The sequence below is a fragment of the Haplochromis burtoni genome, unplaced genomic scaffold (assembly GCF_018398535.1).
Source record: "Haplochromis burtoni strain Fernald_Lab_line unplaced genomic scaffold, NCSU_Asbu1 Contig_291, whole genome shotgun sequence".
In the NCBI taxonomy this organism is placed as follows: Eukaryota; Metazoa; Chordata; class Actinopteri; order Cichliformes; family Cichlidae; genus Haplochromis; species Haplochromis burtoni.
In genome coordinates, this window is record NW_024582652.1 from 205,398 (window position 1) to 228,879 (window position 23,482).

General features: G+C 46.2%; 2 protein-coding genes across 2 annotated transcripts in view; one reads left to right on the plus strand and one right to left on the minus strand.

Annotated features, from left to right (window-relative positions):
- Nucleotides 1–1,642, minus strand: part of LOC102309360 (LYR motif-containing protein 4B) — a 38,444-nt gene extending 36,802 nt beyond the window's left edge. The window contains exon 1 of the mRNA XM_005940355.3: nucleotides 1,495–1,642. Within this exon, the coding sequence (XP_005940417.1) occupies nucleotides 1,495–1,580 (86 nt within the window). The 5' untranslated portion in view covers nucleotides 1,581–1,642. The remainder of the gene's footprint in view (nucleotides 1–1,494) is intronic.
- A 76-nt stretch (nucleotides 1,643–1,718) lies between these two features.
- Nucleotides 1,719–23,482, plus strand: part of fars2 (phenylalanyl-tRNA synthetase 2, mitochondrial) — a 128,508-nt gene continuing 106,744 nt past the window's right edge. The window contains exon 1 of the mRNA XM_014339421.2: nucleotides 1,719–1,856. The gene's annotated coding sequence lies outside the window, so the exon portion shown is untranslated. The remainder of the gene's footprint in view (nucleotides 1,857–23,482) is intronic.

Here is a 23,482-nt window from a genome sequence, read left to right on the forward strand (position 1 = left end):
AGGAACGAACGGGTCTCTGCTGAAGGCGGAGCCGGGTGTGGACTCCACCTTCACCTGTTCAGCCTCACAGGTCACCTCGACCGAGGCCTGACCAGCCTGATAGTTCTCCTCCTCCACCCGCTCACTGCGCCTGCTCGACTGTCAGAGGAGGAACTTCCTGTTTGGTGTGAACGCAGCAGGAGGAAGGAAGCTCTCTGCTGCTTTGATCCTCCATCAGGTGGAGGTCGGCAGACTCATCGCTCCATCTAAACCCAGCGTGGAGCTTCTGCTCCATCACTTCTGACTTACACGTTTTTAAAAGGGTCCATCGACCACATCCAGCACGTTTTTAATTCTGAGGCCAAGTTTAAGATGAACATGAAAAACTGTTAAAGTTTTGTTTTCATGTTCAGGCTGAAAGTGGGTCAAAAGACTGCTTTTAACATATATGCTGAAAAGTTTTTAATATAAGAGAAAATTTCACAGCTTTTCAAAATTTTCAAATTTTATACGAATCGCAGAAAAGGCTCTAAAAACGCAACGATGTGAGGTGCAGTGAAGCTTAGCGGAGCCTCCGGTGGAGTCTGATTACACTTGTTTCTCATTAGTTTTCAGTTTTACTTCACAGTGATTGTTACTTAATGAGCAGCTCCAAACAAAGGTGCTTCCTTCATGACTTCCTACAGCAGAGGAAACGAGGGAGCGTCCTTCATGAAAGGAGCTAAGGATGGAAAAGATCCTTGGATCACCTACTGTCTGCAGCTGTTAGAAAACCTGACTTTTAAAACTAAAGTTCACGGTGAGTTCAAGGTCCCCGTTACTTCTGCCTGCAGTGAAACTGAATGGAGGCGGAGCTACAGTGCAGCAGGAGGAAGTGTGACAAACTTCAGATGTAGCCTTGTCGTCTGTACTGTATATAGAGAGATGACAATAAAGTTTACTTTGAGGCAATTTAGTCACTTCCTGTGAAATCCCAGCCTCAGTGACATCACCGCCCTGCCTCTCTGTCACGTGACCTCCTGTCGCATCATCTTCAGGACGCAGTTGGTTCCAGATATCAGAACTAATCCTGTCACCAGCGAGACCAGAGCCGGTCCAGACGCTCCGAGACAAACTTCTTTACCAAAGCTTTCAAAGTTCTCCTGGTGAAGGAGGAGGATGAGGAGGGATGTGGCTCAGTGTCAGCATCTCTGACGTGTCTACATCAGGTCTCCTGGTCACCTGAACCATTAAGTTCAACTTTGCAACAAGACACACCTGCGTGTACCTGCCTCCATCACCTCCGCCTCCATCACCTCCACCAGGCACTCACAGTGCAACACGTACAGGTATTAAACGACCGTTAGGTTCACACGCTCACCCCCTGAGGATGAAACACCTGAGCGCCTGCGTACTCACGCCCCGAACCTGCAGCCTGAGCCCCGCAGTCACGTGACCCCTAACCCGTCAGCACACCAAACGTAAACACAGGCGCGAGCGTCTCCCAGCGGGGGCGCGCACGCGGAATCGTCTCACCTGTAGTTGTATGACGGGAACTTCGCGCTCTCTCGGAGCATCGTCCTGTACAGAGACATCACCTGCGATCGTGCAGCCGCCGCCATGCTGTCTGCGACTGCGCAGATCCTTCCGCGACGCTCTGAGCTGAAGGACCCGGGCACGAGGCTGACTGAGGAGCGCCTGCGCAGAAATACGAGACGCCGGCGGATTGTTTTCCGCTTCCGCTTTATCGGTGTGACCCCACGTGACACTCTAAGCTGTGAGTGTCACAAAGAGCCTCGCGCTCACAGGAAGTTTAATTTACTCTGACCTGAACTCGCAGTGATCACGCAGGCGCGCTCCCGACGCCTTCACAGCATCCGGCGCTGGAGTGACAGGAGGTGAGTTCGCGGTGCTCCTCTAACCTCTCATAACGCACGTGAGCCTTTAAATCCACGTTCATGAATGGACCACAAGCTGGTCCACGAGCCCCACTATGGGACAGCAGCATACCGGCCCACGCAGCGCGGAACTTCCACGCTCAGAGGGCTTTTTACGGGTCAGCATGGCAGCTGCTCACCTGACAGCTGGGGACTCTCTGTGTGTGTGTGTGTGTGTGTGTGTGTGTGTGTGTGTGTGTGTGAGTGTGTGTGTGTGTGTGTGTGGGTGTGTGTGTGGGTGTGTGTGTGTGGGTGGGGGCGGCACAAACAGGGGCGTGCACGTGGCGTGTGACCTTCCTGTGGGGTTATCTAAACCCTCCATCAGGTCTGACGTCACACACCTGTAGCTGACACGCTGCTCTGTGGTGCTAACTTCTTCCTCTGACCTTTGACTACTCTGACGTCATTAACCAAGAGTGACTCCTGTCAGTCACCTGGTCTGTTACCATGGTAACTGACTCAGAGTTTCAGCTAAACCTGCTCCGTGGACAGAAAGGCAAGATTATGTTTCATTAAAACAAAAACAAATGTTTTCCATGTCCAGCCTACAGGCCTGTTAGTCAGACTGTACCTGAGGGCAGGCATGTGCGCAGGTGGTGCTGTCGGTGTGTTGTCCTAATGCCAGGCCTGGTGGTGTAAACCTGTAGTGATGGGAAGGTTGCTCCTGGGATGCAGACTTCCTGCTTCCACACGCTGTAGCCGAGGTGCCGATGACGCTCTCGGCTGTACGTCTGTAGATGTTTGCTGAGGGTTTCGGTCGTCGTGCCAGATGTCGTCAGCTGTCTTGGAAAGTAAAATGTTTAAAAGTGCAGCCTTTGATGGGATTCCTTCAGAAGCTGCTGGATGTCGAAGAAAAGCTGAGATCCTCACTGATGTTTGTCCCGGGGAATTTAGGGCTCAGCAGAACACGGAGGGTGGAAACCTTTATGTCCTCGGGACATCTGAGGAAAGAGCCTGTGTGGCTGCTCGGAGCAGAAAGAGGGACGCAGTGAAAAAACAAAACTGGTTTGAGTGGTCTGAAAAGTCTCATTATGTACCAAGTAAATACACTTTCTGCTTAGTCTGTTTCTGTGTTTGCATGAAGTCCACTGGGTAGATTCATCCAGCCTGGTCCATCTGTGTCTTCTTGTCTTTGGCTTTTAATTTGTTCACTGCTGAATATTTACAGCAGACATTAATAAATTATAAAGAAAGTAGACGTCTCCTTCCACGTGTCCAGTAGACGTTTCTGTTTTTGACAGCTCTGGAATATTCATCATCCGTCTGGATGTGGATGCATGTCAATATTTCAATAAACGTTTTTCACATAATTGATCAAATATAGGAAACGCCCCATCCATACACAAATATACAAATAACAGCTCGTTTCTCATCACAGAACAAAGCTGGTTCTGGTGGTGAAATGTCTGGAAGTAGCATAAACATTTAGATAAGATCATCGATTTCATAATGTTTATTCGTCCAATCAGAGATGAAGGTCAATTTGACCGTCGGTTTAATGTTTCCATGATGTTTCACAGGAGATCTTAAAAAATTAATTAATTTCTGGAGAATTTTGATGCCTACGTTCATGATGGGTCCAGTTGGAGTTATTAATTTTAAAAACTCTCCAATATCTACAGGTGACCTCACCGGAGTGGGAATCATTTAGTTATGTCTGTCCTGAAGAATAATATCTGCAAACAAAGCAATAAGGAGGTGTCTCCCTCACTGCTGTGGCCACAGGCTCTGCTGCAGTGATGGAGCACAGCTCTGACTCATCGCTGTGAATCAAGAGCTTCTGAGATGTTGTCGTTAGTTGGGATTTGTGTGTAATAGTTGGATCCATCTGAGGAATGTTTGAGCTGATCCGAACCTCAGAAGCAGTTTTGATTCTGAGTGCTGGATGTGTATTTAGAGCTCGCACTGCACTGGAAGTCTCCTGACATTATGACAGCCCTTAAACCTCTGCTGGTCTACAGAGAGCCTCATCTTTGTGCAGGAGCTGCCCTCGGTTGCTGTGGTTTTAGGGTCATTGTCATCTCAGAGTTTCTATCATTCTTCACACACGTCGAACTTCTCTTTAAATGCTTGCTGACCGCAGCATGGTCACCAATCACAGCCACATTTTTACTCGGGGTTGTAACTTCATCGATATTTAACAGTCAACATGTCTGCATGTGTCATTTGCTGTCAGTCTGGGTGGATGTGTCCACTGCTGGCTGAAGGGTGGAGTTAGTCCCTCCTGTAATGGTGTAAATGTATTTTCTGTGATAGGATGTTACCTTTGATGAGCTTTGCAGTTTGATTGGTCTTGGTTTAAGGACGGCCCCCTGCAGCCTGACTGTGACAGGAAGTGTGAAATAGCCGACCTGTTGTCACTCGTGTCACGTGTGATGTGGTCACGTGTGTTTCTTTATCTGTCGTAGGCTTGAAGTCGTCCCAGCGCGTCACGTTGACACTCAAACGTCACAGCAGACAGCTGCATGTGATAAACTACTAGATCACAGGGAAGCCTCAGCTGTACTTGTAGTTTTCAGAAACTTGATCATTATCTTTGCATAAACAGGAGCTAACGTTCATGAGAGGCGTGATGTCACTTCCTGCAGAACGACCTACGTTTGTATTTTGGATCTTTTCTTCTTTGTCTGGTGGATTTCCTGTTGGTTCTTCTTCTCCCGATCGTCTGACGCGCTGAGACGAGGCTGAGTGTTAAAGTTTACACACAGTTTTATTGAAAGTGGTTTGTAATTCGTCCTGTGCGTGTCGGGACAGTTTCTGGACAATGTTGGAGACGATGTTCTGAATTTTTACTTTATTGCTTAAACTGTGAAGTCCGAGTTCACAGGAAACTGAAAAAATGATAGTTTTTAAGACAAGAAATGGTCACGAAGGATTAAAAATATCCACGAGGTGTTTGAATATTTAAATATGGCGTCCCAGCACCGCCTCAGACCGGCTCTGAGCTCCTTTGTTTCTTTGGCTTCATCTGCTTCTCCGTCAGGAACGCCGACATCACCTCTTAGCAGGAGGATGTTTAGCCTCCTTCTTCCAGCTGTTCTCCTTCACTACATCCATGACCCTCCCTCCTCTGCACATGTCCAAACATCCGTCCCTCTGATGGACTCATTCCATCTCCCAGTGAACATGTGAGCGTCTTCAGCTCGGCCTCCTGTCCTGTGTGACTCTGATGAATTTGAGTGTGCTGCTAAAGGAGCCGTGATCATTAACACCAGCAGTCGGTGTTACAGCTCACTGATATCAGCTGAGCCTCTCTCAGGCTTCCCTAACAAAGCCGTCAGACGGAGTTCCTCACAGGTGAAGTCTGTGGACGGTGATGAGGCGTTCGCTGTCTTCTCTGCTGCTCGGTTTGCTGAGTTCAGACTGGTTTAGCCCTCACAGTGTCTCTGCCTGATTAGAGACGGCAGGAAGTGAACAGAGAGGATAAATGTGACTGTTTTTAAATATTCTGCAGATGCTGTGAGCTCGTCGTGTAGTCAAAGCACAGCTTCAGTGATTTAAACCTCCAAATGTTCGCTGGCAGCTGCCGACGCAGCCTTCAAACGTCTCCTGCAGGACAGCGGACGCAGAGACGTTCACGGGGACGGTATCGTCAGAGGTGACGTCATTTACAAACGACAGACACGGCAGGTCGTCATGGCGCGCTGCTCGCAGACCACCTCAGCCCTTAATGCAGACTAGCTGCTGCAGAGTCAGGCTGTGTGAGCGGAGCTGAGGGTGGTGCAAACGTGACGTAGTCGTCGTTTATGGTCAAGAAGGAAAACTTCAGCTGTCCATCAGATCTGATGTAACCGTCAACGCCACGACTCCCACCCTCACTGCCTGACTCACATCACTGAGCGCGCTCACAAAGATGGACGTGTGTGTGTGAGTCTGTGTGTGTGCGTGCGTGTGTGCGTGCGTGTGTGCGTGCGTGTGTGCGTGCGTGCGTGTGTGTGTTGTGTGTGTGTGTGTGTGTGTGTGTGTCGTGCTGTCGTGTGTGAGTCTGTGTGTGTGTGCTGTGTGTGTGTGTGTGTGTGTGTGTGTGTGTGTGTGTGTCTGGTGTGTGTGTGCGTTGTGTCTGCGTGCGTGTGTCTGCGTGCTGTTGTGTGTGTCTGTGTGTGTGCTCTGTGTGTGCGTGTGTGCGTGGCGTGTGTCGTGCGTGTGTGCGTGTCGTGTGTGTGCGTGTGTGTGTGCGTGCGTGTGTGGTGCGTGCGCGTGTGTGGTGCTGTGTGTGTGTGGTGTGTGCGTGCGTGTGTGCTGTGTGCGTGCGTGCGTGGTGTGCGTGCGTGTGTGTGAGTTGTGTGTGCGTGTGTGGTGGTGTGTGTGAGTCTGTGTGTGTGTGTGTGTGTGTGTGTGTGTGTGCGTGTGTACAGTATGATCTTTAGCAGTGGATGTGTGAAAGGTCACAGACTCATCCTGTTTGTTGATGCCCTGCTGTCTTTGAGTGTAAAGGTCAATGACACTGCTGTGTGTGTGTGTGTGTGTGTGTGTTCATGCTGATGTGTTAGTTTGTGTGTTTGTTACAAAAAGAAACAGCTGACGATATCGTTGGTTGCCATCTCTGTATTTTTAGTCCGCGGTGTGCACACGTGGGTGTCTGTGTGTGCGCGTCCTGTACGGTGGTCTTTTGGAGCGAGCTGATTGGCCCCTGACTGCACGTTGTGGTGTTTTGGGCAGAACGTGACGCGTCGACCTGGAGCAGCTCTTCGCCCTCCTGCTGCTTCTGAAACGTTCATGAATCTTTGTTCTGATTCGAGCTCAGACGTTCAGACCCAGAAGCAGCGTCTCCTCCAAACAGGCAGTGAAAGAAAGTTTTGGATTTGCCTTGAAAATCCCGACTTTCCATGATTTGCCTGATAAATTAGCTGCTTTCAGCTGGTCTGAAACACAGACTGTTGAATCTCTGAGGCGATGGAGGAGGAGAGTGAAGGTCCTCGCCGTGGCGCCGACTGATGGACGGCTCAGGAGGAGCTCAATAATGAATGCTTGGACGTCGGTCTTCCCTACTGAGGTCGGAGGTCAGCGGTCAGGACAGGTGGAGTGAAACTGTGTTGTGACCGCAGGCCTGGTTGTTTCTGCTGAATGTTGTCCTCGTGCTGAGTGTTTCCAGGACCAAGGCTTTGATATCTGAAACCAGAAACTCGGCCTGGGTCTCCACACCACGCACCGAGCAGCAGCGTGGCGCCCACACATTACATGCGTTCATTCCCATCTTCAATAAGCATGAAGCAATAATCCTGAGCAAAAAGAAACTCCGGAGCACTGATGGGTGCAAATATAAATGCAAAAAGCATGAATTTGAAAGGTGTGCAAACTTTCTGCAGACTTTGGGAGAAGTTCGTTTGGTGATCAGGCAGGCGTGCAATCCTCGCCTCGTCTCAGGCCTAACAAAGCTGTCTGCGTGGTGCTGCTGAGAGCGGAGGAACTCCTCGCTGAGTCCGTATGAGTTTGTTTGAACTGTCGGCCGCTTCGCTCTCACCTTGAATCACGCTGTGAGCTGCAGATTGAGTTTTCACTCTCCGGCTGCTTTCTGCCTGGCGGATCAAGGCCCCCGACGTTCCTCCCATCGATCGCTTCCTCCCGCGTTCAGAGCGGCGGAAGAATCCGTCTCGGACACATCAGCCCGTGACCCGAAACTGATCACTTCCAATCCACCCACCCACCCCTCCATCCATCCATCACCTCCACTCCTCAGGCCTCCTCCTCTGCACCTGCAGCCTGAAGCAGCTGGACAGGTGTGTGTGTGTGTGTGTGTGTGTGTGTGTGTGTGTGTGCGTCCTGCATCCACTGCGAGTGTTTTCTCTTCGTTTTTATCGACAATAAAAAGAAAATAAGAGAAAAACCCAGACTGCACCCAAACACATCAGCGGCTTAACTAATGATGTGAGCTGACATTTAGCCAAAGTGCTGAATAAAACATGAGCGGCTCACAATTTAAAACGACTGAATGTGATAGAGAAACTACTTTCCAAATTTCCTGAATGTCATTCCAGGCATTAAGTGCAACAACATCGGGCCTTTGCATTTATTTCTGAATGAATATTTTATGGCTCTGACCTCCGTCGCGCTGCACGCAGACACATTTACGGCGCCGGCTTTCCTGGGATTTGGCTGTATTTGCTGTGTTTAATGTCACACTCGGGCTGAGGGGATTGAAGCGAGCGCGGCCGATGTAAACAAACCCGATCTCTGCTTTAATTGGCAGAAAAACTGGAAGTAAGCGTCAGAACGAGGTGATGCTTTGAAGTGTCGGCGAGAAGCTGGAGAAAGTCCAAATCAAAGGGCTGCAGGAAGTGGACTGAAGGGAACATCTGCGGCGATGATTCACACTTTATTCATGATGATAAGTTCCTCACACGGTCGGGACACACAGGAGACCGATCCACGACAGCGGGATTAGGCGTGGGTTTAGTTCGAGCTGACGCTCTGTTAGCCTGCTGTGGTTAATGATGAGAGCACAGATGTTAGCATCGAAGCTTAAAATGTACAAACTAACAATAAGTTTCCTTTTTTTACTCCTGAAAACATTTCAGCCAGTTTATTAGTGAAAAAACAAACAGTTCCTCTAATGTCCACTTGAGGCAGACTGCAAAAGGTTTGCATTATTAGGGGCGTGGCCTCTTTGACTGACAGGTGGCTGTAGCTGCTAGCTGTCTGCTAGGCTTCACCTCAGCTAACTGAAGTGGACCGCTGGAGTGTGTTTGCGCTGTTATTGGTCGGTTGTCTGACCAATAGCATGGCTGCTGTACTAACAGATGGTCTTGAACCAGAGGAGCCGCCCTCTGCTGGTCATTAGAAAGACTGCACTTCAGTGTTAGCTTCACTCTTAAGGCACAGAAGATGCAGGCGTCTCTTTGTATGTACACAGCAGAAAGAGTAATAAAGAGTTTAATGGAGAGAATATTGGAAACCTTTGATCCGTAAGGCAAACATGTGGGTCGACATGATACTGCAACTCTAATTGAAAAGGCTCGTGAGGCTTCTTTGCTTTCATTTTAATGTCAGTGTTTATCAAAGTTGTGGTGTTTAAGTAGGGGACGGAGCATATTTGGCAGGTTTGTGGAGTAAATGTTCAGTACCAGCTGAATTCAAACCCGGGCACGTCTCTGCCGCTGTGACGGCGCTCTTGAGTTGGGTGAAACCCAGCACTGAGTGTTTTTTCACTCACACATTCAGAGAAATATGAAGGCATGAGGTCCGTCTGTGTGAGTCTAAATGAACCCAGCTGGCTGCTTCCCTCCATCCTTCAGCGATGGAGGGAGGAGAGGAGATCAGAGCCGCAGCCTTCATTAGCTTTCATTAATAACACGGGGGCCATCCACATCCAGCTCGCTGCCTTCGCCGGTAATTACCATCCATCGTAGATTTCAGCCGGGGAGACATCGCCTCTGGGTCTCAGAGCGGCTGACTCTGTTTGTTGGGCCGCTGTTTGCTCCCAGAGAATACGTTTGGGAAATGAAAACAGGTTTCCTAAACGGAGCAAACCATAGTCCATTAATGCAGGATGCGATGTAGCGGCAGGTTTTGTTCCTGATCCGAGGTCTGAGGAATCTGAGGTGATATCCAGGTGTTTTTGTCTTTCCTACAAACTACAGCACCATCACTGCCGCTGGCCAATCACGTCGCTGTGATGTAATAACTTTGCAACTTGTGTAAAAAGAGGGAGAAGTTTGATCTCAGGGATTCTGGCAGAAACACTTCAGTCTGTCAGGTGAGGCAGCAGGTAGTGTTGGACGAGTGGATCAGACTTTCACCTGGGAGGGTGGGGTTTGAGTCCTGAGAGATGCAGAAAGCCACTCATCATTGGTTATTTTTAGTTGACTTGATTGATTAGATTTGAATTCTTTCAGCTGCAGTTTGGTTGGATTTAGGAAGCTTCTAACAGGAACACAGTCGGGTGGTGGAAGGAGATCTTTGGGAGTCTCCTTTATGCTGATGACTCGCCGTCGTCAGTCTGTGGATGCAGGGTCTTCCATCACTGAGACATCCATCTTCACTGGACGAAATTCAGCCTGTGGTGCTGATGTTGTGGGGCCGTCCTGGGTGACACGCCTCTGCAGCGCCATGTGGAGGGCGAGGGCGGGACTCCTGTTGTGTCCGTGGTGACGTTTTCTCCTGAAAATCCCAATTGTTTTCAGACTTTAGTTGTCATTTTGTAATTTTGTTAAAAAAATGTTGAGAGTAAAATAACACAGAGCTCAAGCTTCAGTGAAGCTGCTGAATATCAGAATCTCAGGTTCATTTAAACCAGACTTACTGTTGTGTGAGTGTGTAAAACTCTACTCACTGGTTGCATCTCACGGTGCTGGCAGCAGGAGGTGACAGAGAAGTGACACTTTGTTGATTCTGTTTGTGGTGGAGGCCATAAGTGAAGCTTTTTAAGGTAGACACAAAGGGCCATATAAAATCTGACTTAGGGCCATGATTGGCCCCCAGGCCAGACTTTGGACACGCCTGCTCTGCACAGTATTTGACTGTAGAACAAGTGAAACAGCGCCCCTCTGAACCTAGATGGTAAAACGTGGTATTACACTCTCACAGGAGCGCAGGAGGCTGAGCTTGCGTCCCTTGGTGAGGAGAAAAAAAGTCGGGCATTTAAACCAGTTAGCTGGAGTTATTATGGTGGAGATTTGGTGCTTTTACCAAATGATAATGTCACTAACTGAAGGCAGGCTTCATACAGAGATGAAACTGTGAACTGGCACTGTGGGATTTGGTGCTAGAGCTCATCTTCAGTCTTTTCCTGTCCATGATTTCTGTTTGGTTCATGCTCACTGAGGTCCTGCAGGATTTAACAACCCTAAAAACTAATATCTGAGGACTGCGTGTGGGTTGGACAGACTTTTAAATCCGGCCTGAATGCTGCTGATGTGGAGAACTGGAGGAAATAAAACCCATGAAGGCATGAGGACGGTTTCTTCTAACTTTGCAGCTTTTCTGTTGGACTGCATTCAGCCACATGTGGTAATCAGCCAGCACCACGGGCTGCAGTCATAGGTTACTGGGAGAGACTGTGGTGGTTTGTGGCCTGGTCTGTTGTGTTGCACACTGAACACTGTTTGTGTATCTGCGGCACATACAGCACAGTCTGCTGCTTGTTTTGAACACTGCAGATGCTTCATCCTGTGAGCTCTCTTTAAGAGCCGTGTGGAGCAGTGGATCAGCGCTTTACACAAACAACCAATCAGCATGTGTTTTGTGGCGTTACTGATGCGTCCCTGCAGTGTAAATTCTGGTTTTGGTCTCCACCAGGCTGTGTCCTGCAGCTCTTCTGTGTCTCCAGCTGAGCAGGAGGCACTCTGGAGTGGTTTTCCCTCTGCAGCCCAAGCAGCACTGTGAGAGTGCCGACACCATACAATAAACTGAAATTCATTATGAAGCTCGTTAGGCCGTCCAGCTCCTGCCTTATTGCTGTTAGATCTCTTCAGACCCCTCAGCACCACAGATACCTTTAGCCTTTGATGCGGCTAAACTGGTGCAGGTGTTTCAGAGAGCAGGGTGGACGGGCCGCTGAAGCCTCCTGACAGGTGACTCTGCTGTGAACTCAGATAAGCTTCAGCTGTAATCAGAAATAAAGTGATAAAACAAAAAGCGGCCCAGCAGTGCATTATGTTTTACTGCCCGCCTCTGAATTCATTAGTGCTTAATTTGAATAATAAAACAGTAAAACCTGAGCGGGTAAAAACTTGGACATCAGAGAGCTGCAGCCAAGGTGATTAACTGCTAACGGCTGTTTCCGTGGCTTCGCATTAGAATTAGCGCGCGTGCAGCTCGTTCATGGACGTGTGAAGCAGCGGCTCTGGATCTGCTCTCAGGAGGTGGTCAAAGCTTGTATCTATGCCGGCTGTGAGCACCACCAGGGTCACAGTGTGTGAGGTCAAACATAACAGGTACAGATATTAAAGGTGGGCGTAGCTACCACGATACCTGACACTGCCACCTCTTTGGGGGGAATTATTGCAAATTTGACACACCTGATGGGAAACACTGGCATGTTCGTTTTGGCTTTAGAGGGAATCGCGCTGCTCATAATGCTGTCCCAGCTGTTTCTTTTTTCCTATTTCTTCTCATTAGCATCACTTTTCCTTTTCTTTGTTTGCCTTTCCTGTCTCTGTTGCTTTTCCTTTTCTTTTTGGTTTCTATTTAATTTCTAACGTTAAAGTTCTACTTCTATTCTCTGCTTTCTTTAATTCTGGTTCTCTTTTCCTTCTCTTTCCCTACTTCTTGACGTCATGAAACCAAACTCGTCTTTCTAAAAACATTCAGTCCTTGAACTCATGAGTTGAGTCTTCGCATAAATTGGGGGCTCGTCCAGGATGCTCTGGATTATGTAGAGGCTGAGTTTTCCTGTCAGCTGACAGCAGGATGATTTGAAGTGGTCACTGTAATATCTTGAGCAGGCTGTGGGCTCTGAAGTGTTTTATAACCGTCCGTGGTGAGTGGGTGGGTGGAGGATGTAACTGAGGTGCACGGCATGGTCATATGGTGGTGTTGTCATCATTTCCAGCTAAAGAATCAAACTGAGGGAAGTTAAAGGCAGGAAATATCGTAGAAATGAAACAGTTTGATGTCTGATGGAGAAGTTGATCCAGATGTGGGCGTTTCCTCTTTCAGTCATTTATAGGGCTTTGGAGTTGACGTCACGCCGCAATGCATTGTGGGAGCGCGGCGCCATTTTCGGGGTCTACGAATCAAAACAAACACAGTGTTGGAACGACGACTACAAGAAAGATGTTTAAAAGCAGCTCAGAAGAGAACGGACTGTATAGAAACCGATTGCGTCCAGAGGCGAAGCAGCGGTACTTGCAGAAAATAGCTGCAGTGGAAATGTGGACCCGTATGAAATACGGCCGTGGAGTAGAAACCCTGAAGACCAACCGCTACTGACGTAGCCTGACATATTTTTGTACCTTGTCTGTGGAGTCAGTGTGTACAAGTCGTCATTCAAACAAAGGTAAGTCAGCTCGAGTACTGCGAGTGAAATGCGTTTGATTTCCCTGCAAACATTCAGATTAGTGCAGCATAAATTCATTCATGAGGGGAAATTACAGTGAGAACATGTGGAGGCTGTTAGAGGGATAACATAGTGAGTTCAGTGCATTGATGAGACATTGTCCTGAAGGATTTAGTTATTCTTTATGGTTAAAGAAATTGCAATGTTTTATTCATATTTATTATAAATAATCCTAATTACACATCTTGCTTCCATATTTGTATCTTGTGTCACTAAAAATACATTTTATTGTAGTTTTATACATTAATGACCTGCAGAATCTCCTTATCATATTAAGTGATTCATAATTGTCACTTTATGCTTTCTCCATCTCTAAAGTGATGACATCCTTGCATTACATACTTTAGGTTCATTTTCTGCAGGCAGGTTTCTGACAGAACAGGCAGATTTAGACTATAACCTGCAGCGTTCTATAGATGGACACATAAAGAAATGAAAAATGACATGTCTGTGCTAACTTTCTAAACACTTTTTACATTTATGATAAAGTAGATAAAACACATTTGTGTCGGCCTTGGCTCATAGTTCTGGTCTTTAAATGAACTTTGTCTGTGTGTGTTTCAGGTCCTGCACTCTCAAAGACTGAATGAACCAGCATTGCAGCCATGGGTCACTGTGAGCATCACAGGGAAGGTTGAAGCCGCCCGCTGCAGCTGTAAGGCCGGAGTCGCAGAGACCTGCACCCACGTCGCTGCTCTTCTGTTTAATGTAGAAGCAACAGTGTTGATCTGTGGCACAAGGACTGTTACAGATGAACCTGCATACTGGGTTTTGCTGGGTAATATGACCAAGATACAGCCAGAGGTTGGCCATAAGATAGACTTCTCCTCTTCAGCTGCCCAAAAAAAGGCTCTCAATCAAAACATACACAGACCATCCGTAGTGACAGGGAAAAGGAGCCGTCCTCAAAACAGAAAAACCCCACCTGCTACTGTGGAGGAGTCGTCACTGCTATAATGCCATCATGTTTTATCTAGGGGTCTAGATGTATGCCTGTAGTGCACTGCCGTGTAAATAATTTGCATTTACTGAAGATGTACTGACTGAGTCCCGCTGTTCAAAAGTTGAATAAAGAAACAAACAAATTTTTGCCTCTTTTTTTTAAAATTAAAACCACTTCATAGAACATCACATCCGTTACAATGATGATGTCATTTATAGTTTACAAATGACAAAATGTTCACACAAAATCATGACAGTGTTTACATGATATCACCCACTACTAACATTACTTTATTTACTGTGTCTTTTGGAGAAAAAAAAAAGCTATTTAAACAGCAAAAGACTAAAGAATATTTAACAGGAGCAGGTTTCATTTTCCCTGGTTTTATTATCACACTGTTCACCAAACGCAGCAAACCTTCACCATCTTATCCAGAAGGGTCACCTCTTCACCCTCACATGGAAGAAGTAATCTGATTGGCATGGTGGAATGTTTGAAGCTGGTCCCTTGTGTAGCGCTGGAACCCAGTCATGATGTTTCATCCATTTCATTGGCTGGTTTGCTGCAATAATGCCAAATAATTAGCAACTCTATAAATAGAACATAGTTCTGCAAAATCACTCAGTAGGATGTTTGTTCTAATTTGCTATGAGCTCAGAGCGCATCGAAAATAAAACTAATAGACTATAAAGATATGAACATATTTAGAACTTACCGGAATGAAAATGTCAGGAGCACCAACAGATATTTGGAGATGGAAGAGAACTGGAGCTCGTCTCACAGCTGCTATCCAGACTAGACGCCTTCGTTTGGTAACATCGATACACGAGCTGCTCATGTTGCTTCCAGGTTGGGAAAGAATGAAAAGACAAACCCTTTTCAACCTTATTCTCTTGCCGGTCGTGCGATCGAACATTGCAGCCGAACACACAGCAAATACGAACTGTGGCTGTTGTGTGTGCCTTCGCTCCTTTTTCACTTGCGCTTTGTTTTGACCCCGAAAATGGCGGATCAGGCCAAAATCCTTTCCACGCCCACCCCCGTGACATCACGCTCCAAAGCCCTATACCAGCCTGCTCTGCTGTGGTTGGATTTTGGCTGAATTTTCAGCAGGATGATGAAAAGTTTCCACTGATGCTGACAAACATCATATTTCTGCTACATCAGTGTGTTTCCTCCATTCAAAGAGTGGGAATGCTTTAAAACGGTTAGAACAGAAGTTAATGGGAAAGCTGTCGACTGAAAATGACGATTGATCCTGTTATTTCACGACTCCTTCTGCTGCCTTTCACACTGCAAACACACACACTTCACCAGCAGGTGTGTTTCTGTGCTGGTTTTCCTCTTTAAAACTCCTCTCTGTCCATCCTCCCTCACATCCATCGCTCCGTCGAGCTCAGAAGACCTCGCCATCCTTCAAGTCTCTGAATCTGAACTACATTACCCAGAAGGCCAATCTTCTTCCATGCCGGTGTTGATGGGATTGTAAATGGGGTCATACCCCAGGTGTACGGCTGTAACTGCTTTAGTGGAGCTGCTCGCTAACATCAGAGTGCATTGATGTAATGATGTTAGCGTGCTGCAGGTCGCCAGTGGGCGGAGACTATGGATGTGGAGGAAAATGACTTGACTCAGAGAGAATCAGATTGGAGGGATTTGGGAATTGGTTGGCAGCTGCAGCGCAGCATCAGTGCAGCATTCAATTCAATTTTCTTTATATAGCGCCAAATCACAACAAAAGTCGCCTCAAGGCGCTTCATAGGTACAGAGAAAAACCCAACAGTCGAGCATCAGTACTCGAAGTAAAAGTGAGCGAAGCTTTTCCTCCCAGATGCTCCTGAAAGGAAACACAGCAACAGGAAGCTGAAGGTGGAGCCAAATAAACAAATCCAGCCCTCCTCATCCACCTCTGCCCTAAAGAAATGGAAGAGTCAGGCATCGCTTTGTAGCTCGTAGTTGGTCGCTAATGGACTAGTCAGACTCTGGTTGCCAAGGTAACCGGAGCCTGAATCGTCCATTAGTTTTCTTTTCTTCCTTTTCTTTGCTTCCTTTTCTTTTCTTCCTTTTCTTTGCTTCCTTTCTGCTTTCCCTTTCCTTGCTTCCTTTTCTTTGCTTCCTTTTCTTTGCTTCCTTTCTGCTTTCCTTTTCTTTGCTTCCTTTTCTTTGCTTCCTTTTTTTGCTTCCTTTCCACTTTCCTTTTCTTTGCTTCCTTTTCTTTGCTTCCTTTTCTTTGCTTCCTTTCTGCTTTCCTTTCTTTGCTCTTTGCTTCCTTTTCTTTGCTTCCTTTTCTTTGCTTCCTTTCTGCTTTCCTTTTCTTTGCTTCCTTTTCTTTGCTTCCTTTTCTTTGCTTCCTTTTCTGCTTCCTTTCCTTCCTTTTCTTTGCTTCCTTTTCTTTGCTTCCTTTTCTTTCCTTTCTTTGCTTCCTTTCTTCCTTCTTTCCTTTTCTTTGCTTCCTTTTCTCTGCTTCCTTCTTTTCTTTGCTTCCTTTTCTTTGCTTCCTTTCTGCTTTCCTTTTCTTTGCTTCCTTTTCTTTGCTTCCTTTTCTTTGCTTTCTTTTCTTTGCTTCCTTTCCGCTTTCCTTTTCTTTGCTTCCTTTTCTTTGCTTCCTTTCTGCTTTCCTTTTCTTTGCTTCCTTTTCTTTGCTTCCTTTTCTTTGCTTCCTTTTCTTTGCTTCCTTTCTCTTCCTTTTCTTTGCTTCCTTTCCACTTTCCTTTTCTTTGCTTCCTTTTCTTTGCTTCCTTTTTCTTTGCTTCCTTTCCGCTTTCCTTTTCTTTGCTTCCTTTTCTTTGGTCAAAGGAGCTTGCAAAGAAAAGCGTCTGGACTTCTTTAAGTTGCTTGAAGACGTTTCACCTCTCATCCGAGAAGCTTCTTCAGTTCTAAGGTCATACTCCATTTGTGTCCCATCACCCTCTGGAACACAAACTTGGAGTAATTAGGACCCTACACCACCGGGCAGAACATGTTCCCTCTCAACCTGAAGGAAAAAAGAAGGAACATACACATGTAAAGGAAGCACTCAAAACGTGCGGCTATCCTAAATGGGCGTTTTTAAAGTCAGCAAAGAGGCACAGAAAAGAAGACCAGACACCAGCGAGGGAGGATAAGAAGGACAGACGCAACAACATTGTCATCCCCTATGTAGCCGGTGTATCAGAGAAACTCAGGAGAGTTTTCTCCAAGCATGACATCCCGGTGTATTTCAGACCCAGCAACACACTCAGACAGAAACTGGTTCACCCGAAAGACAAAACGCCAAAACACAAACTTAACAACGTGGTGTATGCTGTACAGTGCAGCGAGGAATGCCCAGACCTCTACATCGGAGAGACCAAACAGCCACTTCACAAGCGCATGGCACAACACAGAAGAGCCACCTCCACAGGACAAGACTCAGCAGTCCATCTGCATCTTAAGGATAAAGGACACTCTTTCGAGGATGCCAATGTTCACATTTTGGACAGAGAGGACAGATGGTTTGAAAGAGGAGTGAAAGAAGCCATCTATGTCCACTGTGAGCGACCATCTTTGAACAGAGGCGGGGGTTTACGACACCAACTCTCTGCCATCTATAATCCAGTTTTGAGATCCCTTCCCAGACGCCTTAACGCCCACTCACATCCTGGGCCATCTGACCTCAGGAATTCGCATGACAAGGTGAGGCCAGGTTTCACAATGAACCCACCCGAAACTCTGGCTGATTGGGGCCCGCACCCAATTTCACACCTTGGCTCAGGTGATTAGAGGATCATCAGGGGGTCCTTTTGTCCCTCTGTGGGGGGAAACTCCCACTAGGTTTATATCTGGGACTCTCCACCATTTGACCTTAGAACTGAAGAAGCTTCTCGGATGAGAGGTGAAACGTCTTCAAGCAACTTAAAGAAGTCCAGACGCTTTTCTTTGCAAGCTCCTTTGACTACGATGACCTGGATGACTGAGAACCTTCACAGACATATTCCTTTTCTTTGCTTCCTTTTCTTTGCTTCCTTTCCGCTTTCCTTTTCTTTGCTTCCTTTCCACTTTCCTTTTCTTTGCTTCCTTTTCTTTGCTTCCTTTTCTTTGCTTCTTTTTCTTGCTTCTTGCTTTCCTTTTCTTTGCTTCCTTTTCTTTGCTTCCTTTTTTTGCTTCCTTTCTTTCCTTTTCTTTGCTTCCTTTTCTTTGCTTCCTTTCTGCTTTCCTTTTCTTTGCTTCCTTTTCTTGCTTTCCTTTTCTTTGCTTCCTTTTCTTGCTTCCTTTCCACTTTCCTTTTCTTTGCTTCCTTCCTTCGCTTTCCTTCCTTTCCGCTTTCCTGTCCTTGCTGCCTTGCCTCCTCCTGTATCAGCTGGCAAATGTTGTGCCAACGTACCTCTGAGCAGGAGTTTAGGTGTTGGTGCGGGTGTCATCCAGCTCCTCTGCCGCCATCACTGTTAGTAGTGCGTGGTGAGCTCGAGGCAGCAGGCACAGTCGCTCCGACTCGAGTAATGACCCGGCCTGGTATGCTAACTGTATTAGCGATGGGCAGCGTTAGCATTTGTTCTGCTGTCAGAGAGGACAAATTAGCTGCTGCGCTAATTGTTGTGAGGTGAGGGGAGATACAGAGGTGTGTGTGTGTGTGTGTGTGTGTGGGTGTGTGTGTGTGGTGTGTGTGTGTTGTTGTGTGTGTGCTGTGAGAGAGAGAGAGATAATCCTTTGCTCTCCAAATATCACCCAGGATGTCAAATTGATTTCTCTGGCATGTCTGTGTGTACAGCTTCCCTGCTCTTGTTGTGTGTGTGTGTGTGTGTGTGTGTGTGTGGTGTGTGTGTGTGTGTGTGTGTGTGTGTGTGTGTGTGTGTGTGTGTGTGTGTGTGTGTGTGTGTGTGTGCGTGTGTTGTGTGTGTGTCCTCCATCTGTTCAATAAAGTCCTTCCTGAACCTGCTGAGCCCAGCAGACCTTACAGTCACACACACACTCGCTTTGTTATATAATATGTGAAGCGCTTCCTGGACTCCCATCGTGGCCTCTGACACACCGGGACGATGCTCGTCCTCGGCTTTGTGCAGATTCTAAACACGAGTCTGAGTTTTCCTGCTGTTGTCCTCGCACCGCTCGTCGGGACTCGCTCGCTTCCCTTCATCTGAATCCATGTTTTATGACCTGCGAGGCCTCGTGGGTCTCTGAAAGTGAGCGCCGGCTCCGTCCTGATCCGAGCACTTGGTAAAACTGTGAAAATAAAACATTCAGGCGCTAATAAGAAGGCAGCGAAGTGTGTCAGGCTCTCTGAGGGCCTGACACGAGATTACAGGAGAATATAAAAGAGCCCGAGTGGCTCTGTGACGCTGCTGCTGCTGTGCTCAGTCTCTTCATGGCTGCAGGCTGACGGCGGCTGTTTTACCAGAGCCTCATAATGTTTCATATTAGCAGCGTGTCTGTGAGGAGCAACACAAGACACATAAACATGATCACCACACAGCACACTCAGAGTTATAGATGCTGTTGTTTGATCCATCAGTGTGGAAGCTGATTTCAGTCTATCCACAATCACAGTGTCACAGGTGAAATTACGAACCAAACAGTGAACGTGAAAAATTTAATGCCAAATCAAATTTAGAGGATTTCCAAAATAAAATATAACACTGCAACAGGAAATGCCATGCTTTTGACACAATAAGTCTAAATTACAGAATAAAACATCTGACCTGGCGTGACATTGAAAGTCTACTTCTGAGATTAAAAAGTTAAACTGTTGAAACAAAATTACTAAACGAAAAGTCACGTAAGAAAAAATCTGACATTGTGAGATCATCATCATCATCATCATCATCATCAGTTTAAGTAAATAAGTCAACACTCCAACATAAAACTCATTGGAGAGAAAGCCAGCATCAAATCTTATTTTGAAATATCTTAACTGCGACATAAACCACGTTCTTGTGACTAAAGAAAACTCTTAATTTTGAAATAAAAAGCTGACATTACATAAGAAAAGATGAAAAAAATCATACTCTTGAAATTCTAATTGTCTCCCTTTTGATACAAAGTCAGAACATCAAAGTCATTTTTCACTGAAGAGCAAGTAACAAGATAAAAAGTTAGAAAAAAATTAGACAAAGTTAAAATGTAATAAAAATTCAAAAGTGCAAGATAACAGTGAAACTTCTGACTCTTAATTTGTCTTTTTTAATTAGTCATAAATCTTTGTTTGTCTTTTTTATGGAGGCAGCGTGACTCGGTGTTCAGGTGCGTCAGGTTGAAACTGTTATTGTTCAAGTTTCTTCTTCACTGAACTGAAACATTAGAGCTTCATTTATTTAAAACCTTTCAAAGCCCATTTTTTAAAGGCACGCTCCCGTTTGTGTAACTAATTTTAAACCCCCACATGAGCTAGTGCGATATAGTTTTTACACATGAAACCAGAGCTTTCATGCATTCAGATCTGATCAGCTGTTCACAGCACTTTCTACGGTGGAAAAACGTCAGTACGAACAATCGCATTTCCACTATTACCTGTGAAAACCGGAAGTGATGTCATTCTTCATGGGAAGTGTAGTTCTTTTTCCCTGCAGAGCCTTTCAAAGGTTTGCTGGTGTGTTTGACTTTGTTGGAAATACTTTATTTTGACTCTGTTTTATTTTGCAAATTGTGCAGAATAATATTTTTGTTTTTCCTGCAGTTTATAAATTTCTCAAAAATGAAACTATGACGACACTCGAAATAAACCTCCTGTGGTTGGACTTTTGAACTTCTTTGCATTGACAGTTTTGAGGGACGCACCTCAGTAGGGATGTTCCTGTGGTTACTCTGGACTTAATGCATACATATTATGAAAATGTGAATTTAACGGTTGTGTTGATGTACAGCAAGTTGAAATGCTCAAACACGTCACTGCAGCGGGTAAAAATATGAAGATAAACTCTGGTGGACTTGGGTCTGTGATGGTCTTTAAAGGGTTAATGAGTTATCAGTGAAAATCAGACGTGTGGTTTGTGCTCATGTGTCCTACAGTGATCAGCCCCCCCTGAGAGCAGCCCCCCTCCCTCGTTACTGCCTTCCTGATCTGTCTTTGTTGAACTACAGTCTTACGTTTGACCTGATAGATCACAGAACGGATCACACGCTCTACTTCCTCCTGAGATTCGGTCACATTTGTCGAGGCAGAGCACGCCTGCACGTGGAGGATTGTGCTGTCAGTCAGGTCGACCTGCACGTCACCTGATCAGCCTTTCATCCTCGCTCTGCCGCCAATTACCTCTCAACACGGCTCGCACCTGCCAGCCGCCGACTTCGCACGCTTCCTCCGCCGCTTCCTCCGCCGCTCTGGTTTCTACAGACGTGGCAGTTTCCAGTGAAGAACAGCCGCTGTGCATAAAGAAGATCCCGACTCGGTTTTAAAGGATCACGCCATAAGCTGGCTCTCCAGAACCAGAGAGTCAGAGTTTATCTGCAGACAGGTGGATAAAATACAAGCTTTCGATTTCATTGGGCGCTCTGCGTTATCCTCTGTGATCTGAGCCGTTCTCAGGAACGTTCTGCTGTTCAGGAGGAACCGTGAGTCTTAAAGTCTGACTGTGGGTCTGAAGACGACATTCAAGGCAAGGAATAAGGGTCAAAAACTGCACTTCCTCTAATGTCCACTAGAGGCTCCAGCAGTGACTCGGTCCCTAAACACATTCAGAGTGTGGCTCACAGCAGTCACCTGCAGCTGCTTTATTCTAAGGTAAAACCCAACAATGCAGTCAGGGCAGCCTCTGCAAACGCTGAGGAGGAAGACGTCTGCTTTAACTGGAAGAAACCTGCAACAGAACCAGGCTCAGCGAGCGGCTTCCACCACTGACTCCATGGAAATAATGGACATAGTTAAGCCAGCGTGGGTGCCTTAAGTCTGCAGTTTTTTAGTGGCCAGCAGGGGGCGACTCCTCTGGTTGTGAAAGGAGGACCAGAAGGAAATGATCCCACTGCTAAATCATGAAACACTTTCCTGGGTGGATCATAGTCAGCTCCAACACGGAGAGCAGCTTCATGAGTCAGCTAATGCTAATAATGCAGCTTTGGTGCATGAAAGACAGAGGACCAAAGATCGCTAATCAGCTATATCAACAGTAAACTACAAATCAAAGTAGGCACGTGAAGTTGGTGCCTACAGGAATAAATCCAGAAGGAAAACAAAAGGAAATAAAATGCAACATTTCCATGTAAAAAATAAAAAAATAAGAAATAGGATGCAAAAAAGGTGAAAATTAAATTTTAAAAAAGGTAAACATTTAAGTAAAAAGTAAAAAGTTTAGAAATTGAGTATAAAATTGGAAAAATGTAAATAAAAAAAGAGGAAAATAAAATTTAGAAATTGAAATTAAACTTAAAAAAAATAGAAATGTAATAAATCCTGTAATAATCCTTCTCCACACTCTCCTGTCATCCAGTTTTAAATAACAGCAAAGAAGGGCAAACTTTTTTATTTAAAGGGTCTGGGTGACAACAGGAATCATAGTTATTCTAATCATATATTCTGTTAACTACAGCCTTTTTAGGAAGTCACTCTTTCATTTCTCTATGTTATTTATTGTTGCCGTTTCGTTCATTCTGACTTCCAACAAGCTTTGAGTGACTGAGTTTATCTGCCAACATTAAATGTGAGCAAATCAGACCTTCATCTGCGACGTGTTTCTGTTTTATAAGAATAAATGAAACATTACCGTCTCTGTCGGGGATCTGCAGCCTCCAAATGAACCGTCTTCCATTTGTCTCGTTCAGAATTTCACGGCTCGTTTTGCATTTTATTTTCATACAAACACTTTGTCTATTTACAGCCGCAGCGTGTTTTCATAAAGCTGCTGAAATGTGTCAGCGTCGTGCCAATACTGTGTAATTATCAGCGAGCAGATTCCTGCCTGCCGTCACACCCAGAGGACGCCGCCGTGTGTGGGTGACAGCTAAACGTCTGCCTCCATCAAATCCCCAAACGCGGCAGATATGAATTGCAAAGCGCCGAAATTGGCTAAAAACCCCTCCCTGTGTGTGTGTGTGTGTGTCTGTGTGTGTGTGTGTGTCTGTGTGTGTCTGTGTGTGTGTGTGTGTGTGTGTGTGTGTGTGTGTGTCTGTGTGTGTGTGTGTGTGTGTCTGTGTGTGTGTGTGTGTGTCTGTTGTGTGTGTGTGTGTCTGTGTGTGTTGTGTGTGTGTGTGTGTGTCTGTGTGTGTTGTGTGTGTGTCTGGTGTGTGTGTGTGTGTGTGTGTGTGTGTGTGTGTGTGTGTGTGTGTGTCGTGTGTGTGTGTGTTGTGTGTGTGTGTGTCTGTGTGTGTGTGTGTGTGCTTTATGTTTTCATCATTTGCAATCTTTCCAGTGTCTCTCAGCATATGTTTACTGTATCGCAGCCAGGTGTAACCTCACGCACCTCAAACTCTCACACACACCACAACACACACACACACACACACACACACACACACACACACACACACACACACACACACACACACACACACACACACACACACACACACACACACACACACACACACACACACACACACTCACAGGTGGTCGGTGTTTCAGGTCGTCCTGCAGTCAGAGGTGAAGCTCCATCCAAAGTTATTTTTACCAGTGAATGTGAGAACCTGAGCGATCAGAGCGACTTTAAAGCGAGCTGCTGTCGGCGCTGAATTATTGAACGTTCTGAGGCAGAAAGCGTCAATATT